The sequence below is a fragment of the Microplitis demolitor genome, chromosome 2 (assembly GCF_026212275.2).
Source record: "Microplitis demolitor isolate Queensland-Clemson2020A chromosome 2, iyMicDemo2.1a, whole genome shotgun sequence".
Lineage (NCBI taxonomy): Eukaryota > Metazoa > Arthropoda > Insecta > Hymenoptera > Braconidae > Microplitis > Microplitis demolitor.
This window is the reverse complement of record NC_068546.1, coordinates 22,025,906-22,048,569: the sequence shown is the minus strand read 5'-3', so window position 1 is coordinate 22,048,569 and position 22,664 is coordinate 22,025,906. Positions and strand designations below refer to the sequence as shown.

Here is a 22,664-nt window from a genome sequence, read left to right as displayed (position 1 = left end):
CATTGCATTGTTAACAAATTAACATTTAGATTTCAATTAAATTAAAAAAGAAAAGAGTAAATTTTTGAAACAATAAAATCTTTAAACTGGGAATAAATAAATCACTAATATGATTATAATTAATAATTTAATTTTATCAGTTTTATTTTAATATCTGTACAGAATGAAAAACTCAATATTACGAACCGATTCGAGGTCACTTTGATGTTTATAATATCTTTTAAAAGTAAGAGCGCGAGTAAAAAAAAATAAGAAGTCATAAGTTGAGCATAATTAGATATAAATACACATATATATGTATATACGTTATTTATTGAATTAAAGATTTGAAGATACATATGAACATGAAAGAAAGAGAAAAAAGAATCCCGTGGTTACGCGCCCTTGAAATTATGATTCACGCGGAGGCCGTGACAATTCCGCAAAATTTATATTCTCGAATCTAACCTATACTTAACTGTTATATATATCACATATAATGTATGAACGTCCGCTATTTATTTTTTCATTCATTTTTATCCACACAGAAAAAAAGGATTTCCTGAAAAAAAATTCTTACTCGCTCAGAGAAATTTTTTTTATTATAAATTCAAAACACAAATTTTTTTTTTGACAAAAAAATTTCTTGGATCAAAAATTTTATTTTAGTCATAAGAACATTTTATTAATTTATTGTATTGAAAAAAAAAGTTATAGCATTAATAGATAAAAGGACGAAGGCCAGAATATAGATTTGAAAAAAAAAAAAAAAAAATAACTCATAGTTGTTAATAATTTGGAGTTAGGCATAATTTGATACATAAATATTAGCGAAATCTTTATGCCAATATTATAATTTGTAATTTCAAATTTTGTAAGCAAAAATTTATTTACCAAATTTCGTTTAACTCCAAAATGATAACTGTTTTTAAAATCTATACTTCGGTAAAATTTTAGTCACGTTTTTTTTTTTTTTTTTTCAAATTAATGCTAAAACTTTTTTTTAATTATTTAATAAAATTTGAATACGGTTATGAGAGTTAAAAGTCATTGAATATTTTATAAAAGCGGGGGTGGGGAGGGCACTGTCTGAGAATGCCCTTAAAAACAGTAAAAGCAGAGAGCTGGGAAATTCATTCCAACGTTCTTGAATGTTATGCAATGACTCGCGAAAATATAAAACAAATGACAGAAAATTGGACTAAGGAAACATTTAGTATATGAAATCAAAAGTTTCATACAAATATATTCTTTTAAAATGCTTTTTACCATATCTATATTAGCAATGATTAAAACTTTTTTTTCTTTTTGGTGTATGATTAATAATTAGAATATGGATCACTTTATTATCTTGGAAAATTTTTTTGATTGTCGTAAGATTTACTATGATTTTTGGGGATATATCAATCATAGTTTCAAACTATGACAACAATTCTTATTCGTTACCTGATATCTCGAATACTTCTATTTCAAATGGTTTGAAAATCTGATAAGATTTGAATCGTGATACGAATTCTTACAACTATCAGAAAAACTATTCGACTCGGTCAATTCTATCTAACAAAATTTGGAAAACTGCTCAGAATATAGACCAACCTCTAGCCTTCTCACTATTTTTGAATTCGGTGATTTTTAAAAATTACTGTATGTTTTGAGCTCTTCGTAAAGCTTCAAAATTTCTGTTCATATCAATACAATTGAAAAACGGTTGACTCTGTTAACCAATTTTCTGTTTTCGAAAATTCAAAATTTGCAGTGTTCATTGTAAAATTCATAAACTCTTCAAATCAAAAATGAAAAATACTCAGTATTAAGTTAATAATTTTAACTTTTCTTTAAGTTTGTGTTATCCGAGGTATCCAAAAGTAGGAAATTATCGGTATTCTTTGTATTTTCGATAACGATATATCTAAAATTACTTAACCGATTACGATTATTCTTCCAGTAATCGATAACGATTATCAGATTACAAACACACTATAATTTTCAGGGAAATTCATTAAAAAATTTCGTCAGTTAGTTGTTGAACAAAAAAATTCTGACAACTATGTTCTGTAAAATCTTTTTTTTTACCGATTTCCTAATAAACGACCTCAATAAGCTTGAGGTTATTCCAAAAAATAATTATTTTAATTTCCCGCTCAGAAAATTCATAATTTCTTTTCAATAGTTAAGTAATCGATCTTCGATTTTCATAAAACCGAACTTCCAGTTCTGAAATCCTAGAAAACTATACTACTTATTTATATGAAGATGCTCAAATGTATAAAAGTTAATGATTCATACTTTTTAAACAGTTCGATTGATTTAGATCGTTTACGCGATCGAAAGAACTTATTGGCCATAAAAGTTAGTTTACATTTAATATGAACTTCGAAAACGATCTAATCGACCAATTTTTGAATTTAATCAGCATCAGTATTTAATAAAAGTTCTGATTGCCTCGAAAGTCGCCTCAATTCGTAAATCCCTTCAGGAAACATCTCTTACGACATTTAAAAAAAAAATGTTTTTTTTTTCATTTTTGAGTGAATAATTTTCAAAGTTATCTATTTACTCTCGATTACTTGAACACAAAGTATTTAATTTTTATTTTTAAATAATCTATATCAACAATAATAATGATAATGATATACTAGTGTTGTAACCTATATTGTTTGATAATTTTTGATTATAGATTATATTATCAGACACTATTTGAGGTAATAATATCGAATGGTGTGAAAGAAAACACTCATATCGCGTTAAAAGTACATCGCTTAATATTTCACATCGAGCAAATGGTGTAAAGTCTAGTGTGACGTCATCAGCCGTGCAAAAAATATTTTTTAGTTACATGTATCATAGCCTGCGTGCAAAAAATATCTAAATAATTCATTAAGTCGTCTTATGAACGAATATCATATGTTTGCACGTGCCCTTTATTACTCGTTTATAAGCATTCATTGACGTATTTTTCAAGTATTTCTTAAAATAAATAATGTACATATCTAAAACGATTCAAGTATAAGACGCTCAGGTGTTGAAAAAATTGCCTCCGGCTCGGTAGTCAATCGTCATAACTCACGTCTTATATACAAACGCATTTGATATATTAATTACTATTTCAAAATCTTCTGTTATGAGAAACCTACGAATTTTTCTAGGTATTTTATGTATTGTTGTTAACTTCAGATACCTGCATAACGTCATAGAATACTTGATTGTTCATAACTATTTTTTTGTTCTTAAGGTAAATACTTAGTTCTCTGATCGGGTACTGGGTCTCTTACTTTATATATATATACTGTAAAAAATGTTTGGTGTGAAAATGGTCCCCGAGAATTTTACACAATCTGGTCGGTGTGAAATTTTCTTGATGTTAAATATCAAGCCGTGTACTTTTATCACGGTATTAGTGTTTTCTTTGACACTTTGAGTGTTAGTATCTCAAATATTGTCTGATAATATAATCTGTAATTCAAAATTATCAAATAATCTATAGGTTGTAGCACTAGTATATAATGATAACTATTGATGTAAATGATTTAAAACTAAAAATTGATCACCTAGGGTCGAAGTAATCGAGAGTTTTGAATAAAGAACTTGGCGGTGTTTAAAATTTTAACACCAAATCATTCGCACCAAAATTTTTGACAGTGTATCAAAAAAATATTTTTTAAGCAGGATAGTTGATGCAAATGAAGCTTGTGCTCCAAAAAGGGTTAAACTTTTGAAAACCCGGTTAAATCAATCTAACATTAAAGATTCTTCACGCATGTACACACACCAGCTCCATGAATCGGTGTGGAGTGCGTCAGCGCTCCGCGCCTCCTTCATGCGCTGATCACGACGCGATATTTGCTGGACGTGGGCGTTTTCGTGGTGTGTTATAAAATTCTCGTAATTTCAAGGTGAATTGATACGTTATGATTAATCGTTTTTATTTAAGCATCAATACTTATTGGTACCTTAACTTTTCCAGATAATCGTGGCTCTAAACTACATCATTTGAATTCAATTACTGATTTATAACCTTATCTAGGTACGGTAAAGAAAGAAGCCTTAGAGTCTAAGTGTTGTATGTTGTAGGCAGTTATCGACATCTAAACCATTATTTCGGTATGGCAGCCGAAGAATAATTTAATTATTTTATTCAAATCTTTCATTATCTAAAAAACCGGGTGTACCTCATAATAGTCGCTGGTTTTGATACAGGAACTGACTTATCCAAAGAATGAAAACTAAAGAAATTCTGCAAGACAGTTTTCATCTATAAATATTTTTGGCGGCATTATTTTAATTTAAATTTTTGGCGCGGTTTTCAAAAATCGAGTTTTGCAAATTAATAATTTTAAAAGGTATATATGTATTTTGAATGAATCAACATAAAAAATATATTTTGAGCGACACAAAATAAAAAGTTCGTCTCAAATAGCAAGTAATCATCATTAGGCAGAAGTTATATTATTCATTTTTATGATAATTGAATATTACCGTACATATATTTGGCAGATGGCTTAACTATTCTCAAAACAAAAACATCAATTACAGTATTTTACTTCGTTAGTAAATATTTTTAATCCTCTTATTCACTAGTAACTGCATTTAAAACTTCAAAGTTAACTTTTTATAATATTATAGAGTCTATAAAACATTATATTAATGAACTTTGTTGTCAGGGTTATAATCATTTGTAACTTTAAATTACTTTAAGTTTTGTTATAAATTTAATTAAAAAATGATAACGAGAACTTTAGTATTATATTTAAAAGGTAAATGACCTCATCTTAAAACATATATTTCGAAGCAATAACTTTTGTCAAAAAAAATATAAATAAATAAGCTCATTAGTTGATCCTGCAGAGTTTCTCTGTCATAGTCATGAACATGCATTTTGAAATCATATCTTTTGAGAAAAAATAACTTTTAGAAGTATTGTATTTCCTTACAAAAAATTATGCTATTGAAAAGTTTGAATCTGATATATTTTTAGTGAAAAAATTTGAAAATTTTGAATCTTAATACATGTTTATATAGAAATTCAAAACGAAAAGACGAACTAAATTGAACGACAAAGCGAGTCAGAAACCCAAGGAGAGAGAAAGAGAAATAGATATGCGCTGATCGATCGGCGTGAAACTACGGTCGGATGTCGAAGCCACCAACGATTACTAGTCGGTGAATCGCGTGACTTTCGACCGACGGTTTATTCACATGGAACGTTTTGTAAGCAGGCAGGCAATTTCTGCAGTACAGGTCGATAAACCCTGTCCCTGGGTATGCAAAACTATACTTTAATATCTTATTACTGTCAACTTTTGGTACCTACATCTATATTTAGACATGTGTATATCGATCGGTTGTAAGAATTATTTAAGTAAAAATTTTTCTTAAAATACCCGAAGTTCTAAATTGATGTTTTTCCTTTTTTCGAGTTCAAATACAAGTATTTTTATTGGAATAACTGAACCCACTCATCACTACTAGAAATAATTACGTCATAGTGATATTATATTTAACTTTGCGCCATGCAATCTGTTTTTAAAATAATCTAGAACCGTGTTTGTAAGTGTTGATGGCTCTCACAGCATCCTCACCGTCATTTCCATCCAGCGTAAAATCTATGACTCGATCCAGTCAACAAAAACTGACCGCTATAGTATCATAGATACTAACTGATTTTGAGCAACAAATTTTAACGTTTTACTCGAATTAATTCTTGCCAATCCCGTCATTTCACTGCTAGAACAATTTCTAATCCAGATTGAAGACATTAGAAAAATGTATTTGATCTTTTGGAGATTAAAAAAAATTCTTTATTGCAAACATTAAAAATTTCAGGTGATAACTGTTTACTTTTACGGTCATCAGGTTTTTGGCCGAATTTCGATTTTCTGTGGGCCAAAACCTAGATAATCGTGAAAGTAAAAAATTACCAAAAATGATTTATCATTTAATGGTTTTCATTTACTTTTTTTGCACTCGGATTACATACTTGCCTGTAATAGTGAATTTCATGGTACGGGTGTCAAGTAAGATATCCGAAAGTGGAGTTTTGTAGCACAAACTGAAAAATTAAAGTCTATTTTCATTGGTACGTGCAATAGTAAATTGAAAAAATGTTGCGAAAAACGTTCTGATCTTTAGGTAGATTAGAATTTAACCTATTACAGTGTACTACAAGAATTGTAGAAATGATTTAACATCTTGAAATAGCCGAGAGTTGTTAAATGACTATACTCAACGTTTGCGCTTGAAGTGTGGAAAAAAAGTAAAATCTTGTCTATTGTTTTCTTTTATACTTTTTTTGACACCTCAAGCAGATGATAAAACACATAATGAAATAATTTTTTATTTAGAAATAATTTCCGAACACCTCTTTAAAGTACTACGCAAGAAATACATAAAATTAAAATTTGTATAAGAAATAACAATACACGTTCAAACAGCAGAATGAATTCAAAAGACTCAATAATTCAACTACGAATAGTTGAATGGCGTAGTCTATGTATTAGTAATAAACTACAGTTACGTTCATAAAATCTGATGAACGTGGGTAATGGTTTTGTACTCAATTCCATGAATTAAAGTATTTATGAAGATAAAGACCGGGTGTGCGAGCACACTCACGTGATCGAAAACTTGTTGAATTCAATATAATATTCGTCTACCCACTGCATTATTTTTGATTCTTCAGTCACTTTCGTTATATATAAGGATTTTTCTCATACGACCCTGTTCAACTTATAGATTTGAGCTGCTGTGGAATCGTCACTGAAAAACACAAATACGCTGAAGGGTTACTTGGCAAATACGACCATGAACCTACGAATTTATATGGTGTTTTAATATGCAACCGTGTGCTGAATATTTCTTTTACTTCAATCGAGCGTAAGACCGTCACGTTGCAGAAAAGTAAAAATAGAGATTCTGCTCAAAGAATGCGGATTTCGTTTTTGAAAAATATTAGATAGGTTATAGATGAAAGTATAGAAAATGTACTGATACTGGAATTTTGTTTCACGACTTACGAGACTAATTCTCGATCAATCCTGATGAAAAAATTTATGAAAACGTGAAAATTTTGATAATTTTGGGTTATGATGATAATTCTGTATCCTGCCACGAATTGGTCTTCATTTAATTAAGGATTTTGAATAAAAGCTCGTAATTTTTGCACCAAAAATCAGGCAAATTTTCGGTTAGAAAGAACTTGATTGGAGAAGCAAATATCCAGTTTTTGAATCAACCGAATTAAGATTATAGAAATTAATATAGTTTCTTTAAATTAATTGAATTCTTGACATCTAGATGGCGTCATTGGTAGCATATAATTTTTCCAAGTTAAATCTATAAAATTTATCTATTAATATACTCATTTGATGTATGATTTAAAAACTGTATAACTTTTTATCTCATACTTAATATACTTTCACGAAATCTATTTCAGAAGAAATTATAAATTTTTCATAAAAATAAAATTTCAAAGTTTATTAGCTTCCTCTTCATATCATAGTTAGTGTGACTTTGGTCACAGTATAGTTTAAAGTGTGAAGTACTATATATTAGAAATAATGTGTTCTATGAGAATACAGTGTAATAGAGTTTTCGTATATTTATATATCCACATATGTTGGTGATGATGAGTGTACAGTAGACGAATGAATAGAAGTGAAGCTGAGAAGAAGACTATGTTACACGACTAATAGTATACTACTGTACATAACACAGAGTAAGAGATCTTACACTGGTTATATAGCTGTGTGTGGATAGGATAGCATAGAGAAGAGAAGCGTCGGAGCGAGTAGACAACGAGTATCAGGGCGGTCGTACTCTATATAGTAACTGGGGATAGGATGGCGAGGTACTCGTCGACATCTATCGACCCATTTTACTATCTTCTCTCTTTATCTCCCTCTCTTTCTCTCTTTCTCCATATATATATATATATATATATATATATATATATATATATATATATATATATATATATATATATTTCTGTACAACCCACTATTCAACCTCACATCTCTCAGAAAGTTACGCTTCGAATTTACTCAAGTATTTTTGTTTTTACTATTTATTTACGATAGATGTGTTTTGCTGATCTCATGATTTTTTCTTCCCAATTAATTTAATATTTACTGTACATCAATTCAACTTTTTTTATCGTCATTGCATTATTACCTGGAATCACTAACGAGTGTCATTAAAAAATAGTATCTTACAATTTTAGGAATTGATCATATCAATATTAATTATAACTTATCACAGTTTTGAGATAATTATTTCTCAAATTTTTCGTTCTAAATTTAATGATTACACACTCACTAATTTTTTAATCTTTTATAGATTATTATTAATGCATTACTAAAAATTTTGATAGATTCTATCAATTTTTAGCTTTCATTTGATCTGAATATTCTCCAAGTACTCCCGAAAACTAAATTAGTGGATATTTACTAATTGCTACTGAAATTTGCTTACTTTTAGAGACTACATATAGTTTTACTTTGAAAAATTTTGACTACACCCGAAAAGCTCTTCCTTTTCCACCCCTTCGATTTTGTTCAAATTTTACAAGGACATTTATTTTGGACCCGTTAGTAAGAAATGATTTTTTCATCGTCGATATCCAAAATCGAGAGAAAATTCATTTTCTGAAAAAAGAAATCGGTAAAAATGTATATGAAAGGGTTATTTTATAGTGTAATAAACGTTCTTTTGAAATTCGAGCAAAATCTTTTTAATTTTTGTCTAATAACATTCAAACAATTAAGCCGATTCAAATAAATTTAAATTATACAGCAATCACAAGGTTTCGAACAAGTTCTAGAGCTGATTTTAGTTTTAAGATCGATTAATCGAGTAGTTTTAAAAAAAGATCAGCTTTATAAGATTTCTAAACATCAGAAATCGAAAATTGAACTGAAATCAATCTCGTATTCGTGAAAAATTCATTAAAAACACTAATATAAGTAGACTTTTGAAATATAATCGCAAATGCTTTCAATGTTCATCAAATTTAAAATTTGATGCACGTTTTCATTTACGTCTACATCTATTTGAGATGTTAGAGGTGTTCTGAAGACATGAAAGAGTTACCAATAAACGAATTTGGAAGTCATAAAAAATGACCCGAAACACTTCTTAAGAATGCAAAACAACAGTCAAAAGCCAGAAGAAACGTCAAATTTCAAAAATGGAATTAATACTTATAACTTCCCTTATTAATTTATAATTTCCATAATAGAAAATTAACAAACTAAATAGAGCAAATTAAAACCATGTTTTATTTTCTATTCTGGGATATAAAAATTCTTCTTTATCGACCGCAATTCACACATAATAACTATATGACTATAAAAAAATGTTGATTAACATTTGACTGACATGCGCGTGGTGCTGCTCATACTTGTTAGTAAAAGTAGTGATAGAAAAAACAAAGATATCATCTAATCAAGTGCAAAAGTTGATCGCTTATTAATTTATCCATTATAATTAAGCAGCAATCATTCTGATGACTATTTCCAAGAGGATTCTACTCGAGGATAATTTCAGCTGATCCTAAAGACCTTTAGTCGATTAATCGCGTAATTAGAAATATAAATTATGTTAATATGAACATGAAAAATAAGGAAATTCAAAATCGAGTCATTACGTTTGAATAAAACGTATATTCAAGCGGAACCAACGAAAATTGACGTTTTTTTGTATCGAAATTTTCTAATAGGTCAATATTTTCAAAGAATTGTGATTTTGTATGAATTTCAATTCACCAATCAAAAAATTTGGCTAAAATATAAATATCGTCCAATTTTATGGTGATCCGTCAAAAAAGACAGCTATCATGGTGACATTGCATGTAATATATGATTATTAAATTTATTTATGAATTCAAATATCCCGCACACAAAATAAGGTAGAGGTGCCATTTGTGGCCACTCTAGAGAAATTTTGGACATAAAATTAAAATAAAATAATTCGTAATGTATAGACATAATCAATTTTCAAAAAATTCTGTGCCCAAAAATACTTTAAATACTTTTTCGGCAGTTAAAATAAAATGTTAATTGTCTACGAATAGTGCAATGACCAGTCGGTACTTTTAATCTATAATTCATTTTATAATACGAATTCAAAAAAATATTCAAAAATGAATTTTTACACTGTAAAAAATTAGCGGGGTAAATCTGGAGTAAATACGGAGCAGATGACTATTTAATTGCCACGGAGTGAAATTTACTCCGGGAAGTTTAATTTAATATTAAAAATCCGGTTCGGAGTGACTGCAGATTCAAATAAAATCCAGAGTAGCCCGAAATCAATTAACTGAAGAAATTTCCCTATTTACTCGGTATTCGGAGTGATGTTTTTTAAAACTCCGAATTCTGAGTATGGAGTGAATTTAAATTGAAATAAAATCCGAATTTTTCGCACAGTAGTTTAAAATTCAAATGTCTTAGACGAAGTATATTAGAAAAAATATTTGTACAATATTTTTTTTTATCGCATTTCGTTTCGCCTGAAATCTCCCGCGTGCACTGGACTGTTGTACGTTCATTTTTCCACATTATGCCTTCATTATTTTTAAACTCGAGGCCTCGATCAGTTTTTAGATGACCTCGGTATTTTTTCCCTATCTGAAAATCTGTAATTTCATTTAAAAAATATCAAAAATAATGTCAGTACAATTACAAAACCATTAATGACAGTTTCAACTGATGTCATTAGTGTTATTTCTATTGGAAAATTTATTCGTTTAATTGTAAAAAATAAAAAAAAATTCTCACCTAATGGAAAAAGTGTTTTTGGGACTTTAGTAAAATATGATCATATTATAAAGTGACTTTGTAACGAGGGGTGAAATGTCACAATAGTTTCGATGCCTCAAGTTAATATCTGCTCTGGAGAATAAAAAAATGGTGTAAAGATGGCGTTTTTTCTTAAGAAAATCGAGAAAACTTGAGATAATCGGGTCGGACTGTTCTATACTGAGTATAAGAGTTAAATAGTACCAAGTATACGACAAAGTTCTAAAAAGTAATCATAGTAAAGTAGTTGTGTGGTACATAGTATGAAAACTATATAGAGTATATACATATATATATACATATACATATACTTCAACGTGTAAAGATGTGAGGACAGAAGACGATGAACAAAGAGGTCAGAGGGAAGGCTGCGTTCGGTGCGGAAAAATCGAGGGATTGCGCGTGACGATAGAGTTTCATTCATGCTTTTGCAAGAACGACAACAGCGACACGCCCTGGCGAATTGACGAGTACAATATATAGAGTAGTATTCAAGTATGTAACTGCAGTTACAAAGAGAATTAGCAAAATGGAATATAGTACTAAATTATAAGCAACGTTCTTTGTATAGAATCTTTTCTGTATAAAAAGTGAATGGAAATTTGAAAAAATTTTTTTTTTCTTTTTTTATATAATGAAGTTTCTATAGAAATTTAATTTTTTTTTAGTAACTGATAGTATTGTTTAATTTTGAAAATTTATTAACGGATCAGCGTTACGCGCTTGAATAATTTTCAAAGTAGAACAGTACTCTGCTGCCCAATTTCAAAACACAGTAACTGACAAAAAAAAAAGAATCAAGTTCATGAGACCCCATTGGAACTAAAAATACCAAAAAATTGATTTTGAAAAATTTTTCAGTTACTGTGTTTTGAAATTGGGCAGCCGTACTTTATTACTGGACCTTTAATATTTTATTTTAATAAATGAAAAAGTATTAAAAAAATTTTATTCCAGTAAAAATTGTCTTTGAACGAATCAAAAATATGAATTATGTCATTGCGTACCTTAGATATTTTATTAAAAGCTTTTTAGTGGCCAAAACTGGTCCTAAAGTGGCCACAAATGGTACCTCTACCTTATTGTTTTATATATTTTTTGTATAGTCTTTCTTTACAATTAAGAAAGTAAATTATATGAAAGGTACTTTGCCATATATGTATATTATACCAAAGAATGATTATTGAAAAACTGTGGTATATATATATTTATATATATGTATAGACAATATGAAGTTATTGAAAATGGTGTATATACTATATATGGAGGCTAAATTATCTAAAGATATTGATTTCCGCTTCCTGGCTTCCACACTCATGGCTTCTTTTTTCACTGTACCGGAGTCTAGCTGCCTAGTATTCTAACACTCATGTAAAGTCATAAAGTTTTCGAGATGCTCTCTGGAAAATGTTAACCAGCATTCAGGAGACAAGTCTCGTATGTAGGAATTTAACAAATAAATAAAAAAACTTTTTTCATATATTATATACATATATGCCTATTAGAATAATTCGTTTAGAACATTTTTTTCGCTCCAACGCAGAATAAAAAAAAAATCCCTAAAATTTCAGCCCTTAATTTTATTTCTAAAAAGTTTAATTTCGATTTTAAACTTTTCTATTTAAAACACAGAAAATGCTAAGTTATGGGAAATTTAAACAAAAAACCTTAATTTTCTATGGATTTTAAATAGAAAAACCAGTAAAAATTAAAGTGGGAAACAAAATTAAGGGCTGAATTTTAAGGTAATTTTTTTTATCTGTACAATTATATTTTTCTGCGTGTAAAAAAAAAGATGTTCATTCATACTTATGATTTTTAATTTGATTATAATCTATTATTGTGACATATATTATATGTTAGTTTAAGTCGTTGCACTTTTGTATTATTGTTATGATTGTAGTATTACACAGTCACAATTGCATTGACATTAATGGTTTCTGTATGACTCGTTAGATGAACTGTCATCAAGAAATTGAGTACACATGTAATTTACAACTGAGAAAAAAAATTGAAAGAACTGAAATATATTTCATACAAAAAATTATTCAGTGATAGAACTAAAAATTTCATTGGCTACCGTCCAATCTCATGTTTTTATTTGAACTCTAAACGTTAAATTTTTTTTTCTCAAACGAATTAGAATATTTTTTTTAATAAATATATAAAATTAATTTGATACTGAAAATAGCAGTCTAATAATTTTTTGATTTTTTTTTTAAAACATAAATTTGAAAAAAAAAAAAAATATTTTAAAAAATTGCACATGTAGTTTTTAAAATTTTCTACATGTGCATATTTTTATTTTTTTTTTTTAATGAGAAATTAAAATGAATATTTATTAATAAAATAAATTATAATTAATTCCAGGTACTGGTGAGTCGGGAAAATCAACATTCATTAAACAAATGAGAATTATTCACGGCTCTGGATATTCAGACGAAGACAAAAGAGGCTTTATCAAGCTTGTATACCAAAATATATTTATGGCAATGCAATCAATGATAAGGGCGATGGACCTTCTCAAAATTACATATGGTGATAGCTCGAGCCAAGTATGAATTTATTCAAATAATTTGTTACCACAGTTTAAAATTTTATTTTTTTTGTCATTAATGATTTCATTTTTCCTCAGGAAAAAGCAGAGTTAGTCAGAAGTGTAGATTTCGAAACCGTAACAACATTTGAAAGTCCATATGTAGAAGCCATTAAGGATTTGTGGGCAGACTCGGGTATTCAAGAATGTTATGATCGACGACGAGAGTATCAGCTCACGGATTCAGCCAAATAGTAAGTACTCTGTTCATTAATTTCATATCGTCGATCTCATTAGCAAATCACCTAACTCCTAATTACTTTTTTGTTCTTTACTCTTTAAATTTTACAAGTAAATCAAACAAAAAAATATAAATTAGTATATTACACACCTAGGGAGGAAAATAGGATATTTCGAGCCGCGTGTATAATTGCCTACAATTTTTCATCAGATCTGTAGATGAAAGTTTAAATTTTTTCCTCCGTTTGTGAAACGAATAGCGCATGCGCTGATTTTTATCATTGTTTTCATAAAAGAATGTCTTTTTTCCCTTTAAACAAGGCAGAAATTTAAACTTTAAGTCCAAGTATGGTGAAAATTTATTTACTGTCATTGTTTTGATAAAAATCAATGACTATCAATAAATTTATAAAATTTATAACGTCGCGTTACTTATTCCAAAAAGATATTTTTATACGTTTTTTTAACTGCAGGGAACTCTCTAAAGCCAAAAGGGAAATTCCTATTTTCATTGCCAATCGTTTTGCAGACTTATTGCACAGCTCAAAGTTTAAAAAAAACTGTGTAAGCCATAAGTGCGCATGACTTAGATTATACTACTTTTTGGCTTTGAAAATTATGCCCTTTTGATTTTAAATTTAGTGACTAAAGCCAAAAAGGCGTACAAAAATATGTCTTTATGGAATTAGTGACACGATATGTTGAGAGTAAAAAAAAAAAGATGCTGAGAATATATTGTTACAGCTACCTTATGGAAATAGACCGAGTGGCGGCACCAAATTATCTGCCAACAGAGCAGGACATTCTACGTGTGAGAGTGCCTACGACTGGTATAATTGAATATCCCTTTGACTTGGAAGAAATTCGATTTAGGTATGTCAGGACACAAACAAATCGGAAGGATCTGTCTGCCTGTGATCTGCATCTGGTGTTCTTCGTTTTTTCCTTTTTCTGCCTGTCTTTCTATTCTGCATTTCTATTTACTAATTCCACTAATTGTTTTATTCACATACATATTTACTAAATTTTTTTCATTATTTGCACGAGTAATTCGTAACTGATCGTCAGGAATTTTAAAAAATCTAATTTAATAAATAAATTTAGATTTGTTGGTTTTTTTAGGGAATCTGAATGCTGAGTGACAGTAATCTGCAGTGGAACTGCATTTTATAAAATAATTAAATGTTTTTTTGTGTACTGTAGTCTTATTAATGTTTCTTTCTTTTTTTTTGTTGTTGATTAATAAATGCATGGCATGCACTATCACGGAGTATAAATTTGTTTGCAGTTATCTTTCTGACTTAGACAATATTAGTAAACCAGAATATCTTCCTTCTGAACAAGACATTCTTCGAGCTCGAGCTCCCACAACTGGTATTATTGAATATCCTTTTGATCTGGACAGCATCATATTTAGGTACTAATATGTACAATCTCTCAAAGTCTATATTTTTATTATTTTACATCAGTAGTTCGAGTTAGTAAACTTTTAGAGGCTCTAATAATTCAAGTATTCATTTTTTTAGATACTACGTAACTAGTAATTTTATTATTTTTACTTTACATTAGCCAACTTTCAAACTGCTCAATAAATGGCGCCAATTTTTAATTTCATAAATAAGGAGCACTCCTAGATACCGAGATATTTTTTTTTTTTTAATAAACTTGTAATCTCGAAGAAGCTTAAATTGTAAACATTCTTCAATAAGTTATTTTCAGATCTGTAACTAATCCGACAGTACTCGATAATAATATTATCAAAACCAATAAGCAAGATCTCCGACTTTTATGGTTTTTGTTATGCAACTGATGTACATAAATAATTTACGCTTGTAATCTTTAATTAATATACTAACCTAATAGTTTTGCATGATAAAAATATTTGTCTTGTAGTTACAAATTAAACTGTTCAATTAATCTCTGGCTTGAAAGCTTTAAATACTAGATAATTTTATGGAAAAATTTACTTTTATAGTCTGGGTTTCTTTGGCTTTTTTAAAAATACAACTAAAATTTGCGATTTTAAATTGTGATGTATTTTTTATATTAAAGCTTTTTTGTCTGCACAGAAATAAAAGATTCAAATTTTCAAATTTTTCAATTTAAATTCTCAAAGATTTCAATTTAAATTTTGAATTTATAACAAAAAAATTTCCTAGGGCAAATAAAAATGTTTTTGGGGGAAGTGAAAATTTTTCGCGCCAAAAAATCCTTTTTTTTCTGTGTAGTTAAAAGTTTTTTTAAAAATTTTTTTATGAATTGATATTATTAAAATGAAGTATTTTATTGTCAGGATGGTAGACGTAGGTGGGCAGAGATCGGAAAGAAGGAAATGGATTCATTGTTTTGAAAATGTCACTTCAATCATATTTTTAGTAGCTTTAAGTGAATATGATCAAATTTTGTTTGAATCAGAGAATGAGGTAAATAAAAAAAATTTTTTTATATAATTTTAAAATAATTATTCATCGCATTTAATCTATTATTGATTCATACAGAATCGAATGGAAGAAAGTAAGGCGTTATTTAAAACAATTATCACATATCCCTGGTTTCAACATTCTTCCGTAATTTTATTTTTAAATAAAAAAGATCTGCTCGAAGAAAAAATCATGTACTCCCATCTTGTCGATTATTTTCCTGAATACGATGGTAAGTAAAAATTTTCTCAACTACAATTATTTTTTTTCTCTAATAAGTTGATTTTAAATTAATCTACAACTAACAAATTTAATTATACTGATTAATTGCGATTATAATAATTTTTTATCGTTGAAATAGTGACGAAAAAAGAAATTAAAGTACGGTTTGATTAAATATTTAAAATGGTTTAGGCGCAAAACAGGACCACATCGGGGCACGAGAATTCATTTTAAAAATTTATCTGTCGTCTAATCCCGATCCAGATCGAAGTTGTTACTCGCATTTCACTGTTGCCACAGGTCTGATCGATGACAAAAAAAATTATTTATACATAAAAAAAATATTGTGTATGTGTTAAAAACGGTCCATGTTGAATTTTTGTTTTAAATCAACACATTTTAGTACGTTCCTCTAGAATTTTAAATGTATTTACTATTTAACACTTTTAAAGTGTTATTTAGTATAAAAATTTAAATTATCAACAATTGTTAATTGTTACTTTGAAATTAATACAAAATTTATGTTAACTCGGTTGATGGTCTCGGAAAAATTGGGCGGGCCGTTTTTAACACAGATTGAGTGGATTTTAACACAATATTTTTTACTGTGTCCAATATATATATTTAGTTCGTGAGCTATTTGCGCGTAATTGAATTGACATATTATAAAAGCTAACAATAGTAGAAGTATATAGTTATTTGGATTCCAGAGTATCCTTCTGAGGTATTACGTAAGGTATACCAAGTATACAAGGTATACGGCTTGTTAACTTCACTTTTATAAAGCTTCTTAGATTTGTATTAAAGCTAATACAATAAATTGTCCTTCGAACCAATTTACCTCCGTCTTAAAAATATAAATCAATTCACATGTATTTATAATAAAATATCATTGCAGATAAATAATCGTATGGCTTCAATGTTTCCATTAATTTACTTTTATACTCTAATCTCTCTAATGTATATTTTCATTTTCATTTCATTTTTTAAGGTCAATTTTCAAATATTTTTTTCTATTTATAGTTTTTTTAATTTTATTTTATTAACATGAAAAACCTAAGAATTTAATTCTTTTTTATTTCTGAAAATCTTTATTACAAATTATCTATTTTTCAAATTTTCTTTTCCAACTCAATAAAAAAAAAAAAAAAAAAAAAAAAAAAAAAAAAAATATGCACATGTAGAAAATTAAAAAAACTATAAGTTCAATTTTTTTTATGATTTATCATTTTGGATAAAATTCAAAAAATTATCAGACGTCGGTTAACCAGTATCTTTTTTATCTGTACTAAAAATTTTGATTACTTCCTATATTTAATTAATTTGTTGATTATTTTATTAAAATAACTTTAATTTAATAAAATTAATGATTGCTAGTATTAAAAATTCCCAGTTGTATCCTAAACACACATTTTTCCAGGCCCACAAAGAGAGGCCATAGCTGCTAGAGAATTCATTTTAAGGATGTTTGTCGACTTGAATCCCGATAGCGAAAAAATTATTTATTCTCATTTCACATGCGCCACAGGTAGGCTATTTGCTGTACAAAAATTTTAAAATAATAATTTTTAATGCACTGTAATATTTATTAAGCTTGTGATTGCTTTCATTGTTTCCTATTTTACTGTTAATACTTTCTATGCATTTTTTTGGGGTAAGAAATCATTTTTTTAAATATGAAAACCAATAAACTTAAATATTTTAGTAAATCATTGGTTTTCTATTTATTATGATACTAAAAGTAGCAGACATAAAAAGAAATATTCCTTTTAAATAAAGAAGTAAATCCTAAAAATTTTATTTTACTTACAAGTAATTCATAAAAATAAAAAAAATGTCTGATGGCTGCTACTTTCAGTGTCACTATTTATTTATTTTGTTAAAATAATTATAATATTTTTGCATGCTGCGTGTGTGGATCATAATACAGACACGGAGAACATCAAGCTTGTGTTTTGCGCTGTTAAAGATACAATTATGCAGAGTGCACTAAAAGAATTTAATCTTGCTTAATATAAAAGTTTTACACAAATTTTAATTATTTCTCATAAGTGAGATTTATAAAAAAACTAAAAAAAAAAAAAAAAAACAATGTTTGTGTCAATTTAAATTATTTGTTTGTCATAAATTTAATAGTATGATTTATTTAATTATTTTATGTTAAATTGCACACCTCAAGCTTGACGCGCGTCTGACGATCGAAATTATTTTTTCGACAAATTCACTCACATTAAATCAACTCTACTTTTTTGACTGGGTTAAAATGGGGTAAATTGTATACTAGTACAAAGATAATTTATTAAAGAATAATTATGTCCTGGTATTTAGTCGATAAATTATTCTATTGATTTAAAAAAAAATAATTTAAATCCAAAAACCAGTGCTGTAAATTTTCCTGCGCGTTGTGTAAAAATTACTGGAATAATATAATCAAAGTAATAATAAAAAATAAAAATATTTATAATTACGAGTAATTGAGGTGTGCATTTTTTGATTTTCCATTTTTTTAAACTGCCATTACATGAATTATTATCATTATTAATTCATGTTTATTATAATTACGCGGGTATTTTTTTCAAAATATTATTGGCTTAGAAATTTCTGCATGTGTTACTCATTAATAAAATAATCAATAAAATATTCAAATATTAATTCAATATTTTTAATTTATATCAATAAGTATCGCATGTACTATGAGAATGTATAAACTTTTTTTTTTTTTTAAAAAAAGATTGAGTTTAAATTTTTAAAAACATGAATGATTTTTTTATGTAAAAAATAAAGTCGCATGCTTAAATTATCGTTGTATTTATCATTCATTTTATTAACTATAATTTAAATTAATAATAAAATATTGGAATGAGTCTGGAATGGATCTGCATGACAAATTATGTTTCATTTAACAGTAACCATTTGTATGGTATTTAAAAGCTAATTATAATTAACGTCATAGGTGAGTTACAGAAATAATTTTAACAACAATATTTAATTGCTGCTTTTTAAATATAACATAAATTTATCGGGTTATTAGCCACTGAAATTAATAAGTTAATTGGACTGTAAATAACAAAAATAAAAAATTCGCTTATATTTGTAGCTACGAATTCTCATGTACTAATAACTCATTAATACAAAATTAAATAGAATATTGATTTTATTAATAACAGTAAAAAATAAATTTTTTTACATTTTATTGTAATTAATAAAATCAGTTTTTAATTGATTATTTGCTCAGTTTATTAAATTAATGATGTATTTAAAAATTCAAAGTATTATATACAGAAAAAAAAAATAATTGATCCAAGAAAAATTTTGTTTAGCAAATTGAAAAGAAAATTTTTCTTGAGGCGAGGAAAACTTTTCATGAAGTAAGAAATTTTTTGAATTATGAAGTGAAGTCAATAATTTTCTTGGGGTAAAAACAAATTTCTTGCTCCAAAAAAAGTTTTTCTTGCCACAAGAAAATTACTGACTTCATAATTCAAAAATTTCTTAGAGCAAGAAATTCTTTTTTTTTTATGTATACATTAATTTATTTAATTATGAAATTTTTTAATTTATGTAAATAAATATATAAAAAATATATATATATTTAAATGAAACTAAAATAATATTATATTTGTTTAATTCACAGATACCGAGAACATAAGATTTGTATTCGCAGCCGTAAAAGATACAATTCTTCAATTCAATTTAAAGGAGTATAATTTGGTGTAGGCATCATCGTTGTGATATAGTAGAAATTGTTTCAACATTATTCATACGACCCTCAAAGCGCACAAAATGTGTGAATATGAACTTTGTTGAGCGATTGAAGCTAATAATAAAACTAAAACAAATTTATGCGTAAAAGATAAATATTCCGTGGTAATATAATTAATAAAGGAAAAATAATTCAAATTTAAATCGAAGATATAAAAAATTTTTAAGTATGAAATAATGGATAAAATTAATGACTCGTGATGTTTTTTTTACATCATATGTAATACGAGTGTACCAATTTTAGTTAGATTTATTATACACACAAACATACGCACATATATATGTACATACATATATATAGTTCGAAGATTCTAGCGGCAAAAAAATAAACAAAAAAAATTTTTTAAAGTTTTTTTTTTGTTTTTTGTTTTTGTTATTTTTTTTTAATTAATAAAGACCTAAAATCTGAACGTCATACGTTCTCCTAAACTTTTTACTGTCGATACCAACAAAACTTATATTTTCTCTTACTCTTTGTTGAATTTGTTACCTTTTTATAGCTTAGCTTAGACAAAATCAAGCCTGTCGTTTGTATGCGACATCGTCTGACTTTTATATAACAATTTTAAAATAATAAAGAAAAAAAAAATAATGAAATTAATGCGACTAACGATAAGACGTGAAATAATTAAAAGCTATTTAATATAAGTAACAAAAAATATTTGACTCGATATGAGATTCGTATATAAATCTGTCGTCACGAACAGTGAGATCTCACCTTCGATAATTTTTAGATCGTATAGGATTGGATAAATTATTTAAAATAATAAACAATTGTGAGCTAGGCGGAATACAAAATAATAAACAATAAAACAATTAATGGACAATGAGCTTCTTTACACTATTATTATTATTATTAGTTGAAGAAAAAAATATAAACAAGTGAGTAAGATTCTAGTGCCATTTACTTGTGTGGTGTTTGTTTGTTTTTTTTTTTTTTGTTTTTATTTTTTAATTGCAGTTCTGCATTAAATACAAAGCCAAAGTGTTTTTTTGTTTCTGTTTTATAACTAATTTTTTATATATAAAAGTATGCAACAAAATAATTATCGATTCTGCATGTAACTCAAATTTAAAATTCATCGTATAAATATTGTTATACAATAACTATTAGAGTGGTATCTTTACTAGTCACTTTAAAAATTTTTAATTTTACCTCAGAAAATTGTCAATTGCATTTAAATTTTTAATTTCATTAAACTTTAGCGCAACCAGACGATTTTACGGTGGTTTCATTTTTCATTTTTTTTTATTATTACTATTATTTATTTATTTTCTTTCTTTTAAAATTAAACTATAAGTTAAAACATTAATTTTTCTTGATACCAGCATCAAAACTTAAAACTTCAGTGCTTAACATTCAGTAGAAAAAAAAACAAATTTCAGTCCAGTGTCGGGAAAAAATATTAAAAAACGCGTAAATTGTAAATGTATTTAGTCAGCGAGTAGAAACAAACTTGTTTTGACTCTTGAGAAAAAATATTAGTATATTACACACCTAGGGAGAAAAGTAGGACATTATAACCCACGTGCGCAGTTGACCCGAGTCGAATGCGAGTCTGATCTGTGTGTATTTTTTATCATACCTGCACCAAAAGTTTGAATTCCCGCCCTGTTTATAGGGAAGAAAGATTCTTTTATGAGAAAACAAATAAAAATTAGCGCATGCGCAATTTGTTTCACAAGGAGGAAGGTCGCTTTCGGCTCGCGTAGAATTATACACAGGTTAAAATGTCCGACTTTTCTCCCTAGGTGTGTAATATTCTAATTAATTAGATCTGTATCTGAAAGTTTGAATTTTTGTCACAGAAAATGGCGTATGCGCTAATTTTTATTATTTGTTTTCTGATAAAAGAACTTTCTTCCCTTAAACAAGACAGGAATTCAAATTTTGGCGCGGATAATGTTTCTGTTCGCTGACTGAAGGCAGTCGCAATTTAAACTTTGATACTTGTCATTTATTTAACAGTAACTTCAGATCATTAATTTTCGTTACATAAATGACAGTTCTGTGATTAAGTTTTATAAAAATTAGTTGTTCACATCATTGACCTTAAATTAACTTGTTTCTGACTGAAACTTTAAGTTTCAATGCAGATAATCATGAAAAATCTTATGTAACTCGGAATGAAACACGATTTCAGACTGCGGCCAACTTCACTCTAGTCTGAAACCGTCATTTCGTCCCTTGTCACACAATATACTATCAAGTGTTTGAATGGTTTTTTGTCGCATCGCATTGATTGGACGTAGTCTTAGTCTTTCTTACTTAAAATAAAAAAATTTTTCAAAATTTTGAGTGACTTTGAGTATATTTCTCACAGATAAATAATAAGAAGCTCAGTCACCGCTTAGTGTCACCAGACAGCGTCAACTGAGACACCGTTGGATCGTCAAATTTTTTTCAGTAACGATAATTTTTAAAAATACAAAGACGCTAAATATATTATAAGTAACAACACAGGGATACTTCAGCCATTTTATTATTTAATAAATAGTATTATTATTAATATATTTATGCAATTTATTAAATTTTTTGAGATAAAATTAATGATTTTGAATCGTGATTTAAAAAATTGCCAGTCAAATAAATAAAAATAAATATAATATATACAAAAAATGAAACATAGAATAGGATGTATGTAAGCATCAATGAAGATAAAGAAAAGGAAATAAAAGAAAAAATGGAGAATATGAAGATTAAGAAGA

At 27.6% G+C, this 22,664-nt stretch overlaps 1 protein-coding gene across 9 annotated transcripts in view; it reads left to right on the top strand.

Annotated features, from left to right (window-relative positions):
• LOC103579695 (guanine nucleotide-binding protein G(q) subunit alpha) overlaps positions 1 to 22,664 on the top strand; it is a 27,506-nt gene extending 4,842 nt beyond the window's left edge. For all 9 annotated transcript variants that reach the window (XM_053743064.1, XM_053743059.1, XM_053743063.1 and 6 more), the window contains 7 exons: positions 13,146 to 13,330; positions 13,411 to 13,565; positions 14,296 to 14,424; positions 15,845 to 15,974; positions 16,050 to 16,203; positions 17,614 to 17,721; positions 19,828 to 22,664. In XM_053743064.1, the coding sequence (XP_053599039.1) occupies positions 13,146 to 13,330; positions 13,411 to 13,565; positions 14,296 to 14,424; positions 15,845 to 15,974; positions 16,050 to 16,203; positions 17,614 to 17,721; positions 19,828 to 19,910 (944 nt within the window). In that variant the 3' untranslated portion in view covers positions 19,911 to 22,664. The remainder of the gene's footprint in view (positions 1 to 13,145; positions 13,331 to 13,410; positions 13,566 to 14,295; positions 14,425 to 15,844; positions 15,975 to 16,049; positions 16,204 to 17,613; positions 17,722 to 19,827) is intronic.